The 7,034-nt window shown below is 33.6% G+C and overlaps 1 protein-coding gene across 1 annotated transcript in view; it reads right to left on the bottom strand.

Annotated features, from left to right (window-relative positions):
• Window positions 1-906: 906 nt before the first annotated feature.
• LOC126885675 (zinc finger protein 664-like) overlaps window positions 907-7,034 on the bottom strand; it is a 66,122-nt gene continuing 59,994 nt past the window's right edge. The window contains exon 2 of the mRNA XM_050652382.1: window positions 907-3,312. Within this exon, the coding sequence (XP_050508339.1) occupies window positions 2,174-3,312 (1,139 nt within the window). The 3' untranslated portion in view covers window positions 907-2,173. The remainder of the gene's footprint in view (window positions 3,313-7,034) is intronic.

The following is a 7,034-nucleotide window of genomic DNA, read 5'->3' as shown; positions in this document are numbered from 1 at the left end:
TAGTTGTTAAAATAACTAACTTTTTTATTATCCAACATAAGCAAATGAATCAAAAAAGAAAATGTTAAGAAAGCCTAAGACTACAATTGAGTTTTAATTTCAATATTTATCTGTTATAAAATTCCTCAGAGTATTCCGAACTTTAAGGAAAAAACACAGTATGATTGTTACATCCGGTATAAAATTTACATTTACCTGTCTGGCAACAATATTAATACATTGACGTGTATTTTATTCATCTAGTGACCTAAATTTTCTTGCCCGCCAGTGTATAACAAATTTTGCTTCGAATTTGTCCCTCTATTGATTTATGGTATCATTTTAATAAAATAATTTTAACGTAGAATGAAGTAAACACTTCTGTTGTATGTAGGTATATAAATTTATTAAAATTCTTAAAATTTATCCAGAAGGGAGTGGAAGTACAAAACGTTTTCGGTCAAACTGACCATCATCAGTGTAAACTCCCAGTGTACAAGTAATTGAAACTAGCCACTTCAATAGGTGTAAAAACCTCTAAATAACATTATTGCTATATAGTAATCGACATTAAGTCGATGTCTTAAGATTATAAATATCACATGTGGATGTATGTCATCCTTGCTCGGAAATTTCACAAGGTTGTTGTGATCAGGTGAGAGGTTAACAACCAACTTTAGGTTAACAACCAAGTTGGTTGTTAACCTCTCACCTGATCACAACAAGCTTGTGCAATTTCCGAGCAAGGATGACATACATCCACATGTGATATTTATAATCTTAAGACATCGACTTAATGTCGATTACTATATAGCTCATAATGTAGCAGTAATGTTATTTAGAGGTTTTTACACCTATTGAAGTGGCTAGTTTCAATTACTTGTACACTGGGAGTTTACACTGATGATGGTCAGTTTGACCGAAAACGTTTTGTACTTCCACTCCCTTGTGGATAAATTTTAAGAATTTTAATAAATTTATATACCTACATACAACAAAAGTGTTTACTTCATTCTACGTTGTTTTAACGAAGGTATACAGCCAACTACAGGGTTTACCCTTTTAAAGTTTTAAAATAATTTTCATCCCCGAAAAGGGGTGGCATCCACCCTCAGGGTAAAAGCGCAAGTTGGCATCATGTCACCTTTGTTTCCTGAGGTATCTCTAACTCCTCACCAACTTTCATAAAAATCGGACGTGAAAACCTTCAGTGACTGCACTATCAGTCAGGTGCGATTCAGCAGAATGAGCCCTTAGAAGCCCTCAATCTGAGAGGCAACTGAAGGTGTTTGTTTGTAAGAAGTGTCTTCATTTTTATAAATGCTTGCCTTGCAGTTTTCATTCGGACTTTAATTTCTTTGCTTTGGTCATTTTTGTCATCAACCCAGGTTCCCAGATATTTGTATGACTTTACTTCTTCTATTTGGGTTTGATCTATCATTAACCTTTCATTTCCATGTTGTGTTTTTGGGACAATCATAAATTTAGTTATTTTCTTGTTTATTTTTAGTCCGTATCGAACGCAATAAGTGTTAATTCTATTTAGCAATTCTTGTAACGATTCCAGGGTGTCTGCCATTATAACGGTATCATCAGCGAATCTTATTTTATTTACTATTCTTCCGTTTATAGAGATTCCATCACTTAGCTCCGCTATTGCTTCCTGAAATATGGCTTCACTCTACAAGTTAAACAGTAGTGGCGACAGAACACAACCCTGTCTTACTCCTCTCTTTATATCAATACTCTCGGATTCTTGTTCTTCTATCTTTATTCCAATTGATTCCAATACAGATTGATGATAATTAGTAAATCTCGTTTGTCTATATCTCTGTTTATCAATATTTCTATTAGTTTTTCATGTCGGACCCTGTCGAACGATTTTTCCAAGTTGATGAAACATGAATAAATATCCAGGTTAATATCTAAGCATCTTTTAGAGACGACATTAAACGCAAACAATGCCTCTCTTGTTCAACGAACTGACTGCATGTATACAAATCACAAACAGACGAATCTTCTGAACGGAATAATTCCCCGAGATAGAGCGATCTTTTTGGTGCTATATCAACAAAATATTTCGGACAAATCTGGTCAGACAAACCAGGCCTAAGACTTTTCTTCAGTGTGCGCTCTCGAATGTACTGTCAAGTTATTTGCTGTACCTACTAAAGTGTTTAAAACAAATTTCACACTAGTAGGGGTTTCCTCCACTGTGTGTTCGCAAATGTGCTTTTAGATGACTTGTTCTAGAAAATACCTTTAAACAAATTTCACACTTGTAAGGTTTTTCCCCAGTGTGCACTCTCAAATGTACTTTCAAAGAACCTGCTGTAGTAAACTGCTTACAACAAACTTCACACATATAAGGTTTTTCTCCAGTGTGAAATTTCATGTGGACAGTTAAATGACCTTTTTGAACAAACTGTTTGAAACAAATTTCACACTTATAAGGCGTTTCTCCAGTGTGCACTCTTAAGTGTTTTTTCAAATCACTTCTTGTAGTAAATTGTTTTAAACAAATTTCACACTCATAAGGATTATCTCCACTATGTGTTCGCAAATGTCCTTTAAGATAACTTGTACTAGTAAATAACTTTGAACATATTTCACACTTGTAAGGTTTTTCTCCAGTGTGGGTTCTTACATGTCCTTTCAAATGATGTGCTGCATTAAACGACTTAAAACAAATTTCACACTTATGAGGTTTTTCTCCAGTGTGCACTATCAAATGTGTTTTCAAAGAACTTTCTGCGGTGAACTGCTTAAGACAAGAGTCACACTTGTACGGTTTTTCTCCAGTGTGCACTCTCAAGTGTTTTTTTAAATAACTTCTGGAACTAAATTGTTTTAAACAAATTTCACACTCATTAGGATTATCTCCACTATGTGCTCGCAAATGTACTTTAAGACAACTTGCTCTAGTAAATGACTTTGAACAAATTTCACACTTATGAGGTTTTTCTCCAGTGTGGGTTCTTACATGTTCTTTCAAACGATGTGCTGCATTAAACGACTTAAAACAAATTTCACACTTATGAGGTTTTTCCCCAGTGTGCAATCTCAAGTGTCTGTTCAAATCACTTTTTCTAGCAAATCGCTTTAAACAAATTTCACACTTATAATGTTTTTGTTCACCGTGTATTAGCAAATGCACTTTTAAAAGAGACACTTTAGTAAATTGTTTGAAACAAATTTCACATTTGTAAGATCTGCCTCCAGTCCCAATTTTCATATTTTTGTTTAACATTTTTCCTTTAACCTCGTGGCATCCTTTATGAGGCGAATGTAAGGTGTCCATAATTTTCAGTTTATTCTCCTTCTGGAAACAACCTGAAAAACAAACCGACTATAAGCATTTTACTGGAACAGAAAAACTTACTGGAAATACAGGGTGTCCCCGAAAATAGTGCGTTCCTCTAAGGGATGGATATACTACACAATGTAGAACAAAAAACATTTTTTTCTAAACTTAACCGTTTAAAAAAAATTTACATTGTTCGTCATATAAGCGAACTTTTATTTTCATAAAATTTAAAAATTTTGCATCAATGTACAAGAACTATTAGTGATCTAGGTTATTGACACCATAAAAATGTATGTAGACAGTTACACCTGCAAAATAATTATACCACCCCATTTTTGAAAATAACAAAACAAGAATTTGTTTGTTTGTTTATAATGAAGACAGGGTTTAATCTAAATACTAAAGGCTAATGCTGCAACTATTTTTGAATTGTGATGGTCTATGTTTAGATTTTTGTATACATAGTTGTCAGTTTTCAATTTGCACACCAAAATGTATTTTGGTTTTTTGGCCAAACGGTTGAATTTAGAAAGAAATGTTATCAGACTTTTTTGCTCTACATAGTACCTTCTACCTATACCTTTAAGGAAAGCAGTATTTTCGGGGACACCCTGTATAATTATAAATATACAGGGCACAGAAATTAAGGCGAGAATAGAACGAGCTAGAGCAGCATTTAACAATATGAAAAAGCTCCTCATAAGCAAATATTTATCTCTTCCCCTAAAACTACGTCCAGTTAAATGGTACATTTTTCCGATCGTACTATATGGTATGGAGCACGGTAGACAGAGACCGGTATGCTCGTAAATAAATCACAATGTGTACCCCGGCGCGCATGATGTCACCTACGAAGCAACAATACAGGTTCCAGCTGTAGGAACCACCCGTGTCCCGGTTGATCTATTTGTGTATCGTACGGTAGATGAACTGTTTTTACAAAGCCTCTCGTTTTGATCTTTTCTCTCTCAAAATGTAGAGTTTGTAAAGCAATGGGTGGTTGCAAGTCGGCGCCAAGATTACAACATAAAGGACTTATTCCATTTCAAAAAGGGATATTGCTTACTAATAGATCTCTGAAAGAGTTACTTCCTTACCTACAAGCAAAATACAACGTTGACTATATTTTTACATCGAAGCTGAATCAGGATGTGCTAGAGAACCTTTTTTCCTATATTCGAGGAACGGGTGGTGCAAACGATCATCCTTCGCCAATAGATTTTAAATTTAAATTAAGGTGGTATATTTTAGCAAAAAATTCAGCGGCTATCTTTACAGAATGTCACAATACTATTGAAACTACTGAATCTTGAGTAAGTAACAGCTCAATAGAAAGTCCTCAATTGCCAAGCGATATTTCGGCATCGGAAGATATTTGCTTGACACAAAAAGTGCTGTCTAATTTGAGAGAAAAAACTGAAAGTTCGTAAAAATCTCAGTCTGAAGAGGGCAAAATACTTCAAAATAAATATATAGAAGCTCACTACTTGGAGGAGGATCATATAACTGACGATGACATTTTGAAAGTCGCAGAAAATTATGAGGTGAAAGAAAAAATTCATCGGGACTCTTTGAAGTATGTTGCTGGTTATGTGGCATACAAATTCAAGCATAAATATAGTTTACGAAACCCTACAAAAACCTATGAGACACATATGGAACCAGGTTGGCTACAGACAGTCTCAAGAGGTTCTCTTATGTACCCAAACGAAGAATTGTGGGAAGCTGCACTAAAAATGGAATCACTGTTTTGAACAATCCATGGAAGCTCTGTGTCAAAAAAAAAAACTAAAATCTTTCAAGAGCTGGCACAGAAAACTTTGTCTCAACTTGTGAATATCACGATACCATTTGAGGTACTTTTATGCCTCAGTAGGATACGTATATATATATATATATATATATATATATATATATATATATATATATATATATATATATATATATATATATATATATATATATATATATATATATATATATATATATATATGTCTTCATATCAAGGCGAGATCCGTTTGTATCATAAGCTATACAAGATGAGATCCGTTTTGCAAGGCGAGATCCGATTTTGGATCTCACCTTGTATTCACGTGTATATAGTGACATCTCGATGTAACAATGGTTAGGGTACAAGGAAATCGATTTTTGTCTGGACCTCATTTTGCACCCCTTTTGGTGAATTTTATATTGCAGTGGTTCCACTAAATCCGCTGTAGAGGGCAGCGCGCGCGATCCGTTGTGTATATGGTAAATATATATTTTGCAGACAACCCGAGATCCGGTAAATTTGGAAACATCGCAAATGAATTTCACGGTCAGCTCTCTCACTCGGCTTATGTCTAGCTTGAATAAGAATGTTTACATTATTTAAGGGCTCTGTCCAGAAAGGCGATTGTCAAATCTCTCGAGAACTAGACGGCATATCGAAAAAACTTTGGAATGCTTTTTGAATGGTTTTTCAAAATCTATATACTTATGCAATAGCAGGGTTCTTATTCTGCCTGCGAAAGCGGTGGGTGTAGCAACTTTGAATTTTCAACTGAAACACTTTATTTTTAATTAAATAGTTGAAATTTAGAATTAAAAATACACAACTTTTGTTTGAATCGATAATAGTTTCTTTAATCCAGTCGGAAGAGCTTCAAAATCGTCGTTTTGATGACATTTTTAGGGTTTAGGGGTACCTCAGGTAGTTAGCTTAAAACGTAAGAAATAAATTTGAATAGTTAATGTTTATTGATAAACAAAGCTCCAATTCTATTTTACTTCAACTCATTTTAAGGCTATTTCAATAAACTAATCGGTTCTTTTTTCAGTTTTTTGGTAAAACATTGTAACTTATAGACGAAAATTCTTAAAATCGGCTATTTTTCATTTAAATTGTCAATAAATAATTAAATTGAGAAAAAATTGGTCAGATGTACATAAATTTTGTTATTCCGTCCATATAGAAACTAAAACAATTGTTACGTAGTTACACTGAGTGTCATAAAAACCGTGTATTTTTACTCATTTCTTTGAGCTATTTCACGTAATATCGAGATATAAGTTGTATTTTTTACATAAGTTATATTAACGTTAAACTGACTTAATTTATAGTTTTATAAGCAACAATTAAGTATAGCGAAATTTATAAAACCTTGTTTAAATTGTTTTACATGCTCTATAATGCGGTTATCTTAAATTTTGTTTTGAATGTTTTTCTTCTTACTGGTAGACAAAAAATGGCAAAATGTGCATTTTTGACATCAAATTGTTGATAACCAACATAGTTACTACTCAAAATATTAAAAAAACTAACCGTCGGTATAACAGGTTGCCTGGAAACCAAATGCAGAACAGTACCATAAATGTTTTAGACTTTTTAGCACTTTCTTTAAGTGAAATTTAAAATCATTTACCACCCATGTACACTCATTACGGAATCTGTTACAAGAATTTCAGCGATTTCAGCCATTTTTTCAAAATGTATTTGGATTTTCTCTAGTAATCCTTCCAAAAGACAATACATAAATGGTGAATACCTTTTACACCAACTTCAAGGAGGGTAATTTATACAGGTACATACCTGGAATTATTATATGGACCGTTCACTCTTGTTAGAGTATAGTTCGATCAAATATGAGCTCTTTTAATCCATTTCACGCGGTAAATTAGTCCGCTTTTCCTTTAGGTCCTAGTTCATAGGTTGTGATGTTTTTTTGCCCTCTCTACTATCTTCTTCCACTCTCTCCGGTCCTGAATC

Source organism: Diabrotica virgifera, chromosome 1, assembly GCF_917563875.1.
Source record: "Diabrotica virgifera virgifera chromosome 1, PGI_DIABVI_V3a".
In the NCBI taxonomy this organism is placed as follows: Eukaryota; Metazoa; Arthropoda; class Insecta; order Coleoptera; family Chrysomelidae; genus Diabrotica; species Diabrotica virgifera.
Note: the sequence above shows the minus strand (reverse complement) of the source record. Positions and strands in the feature narration are given on the sequence as shown.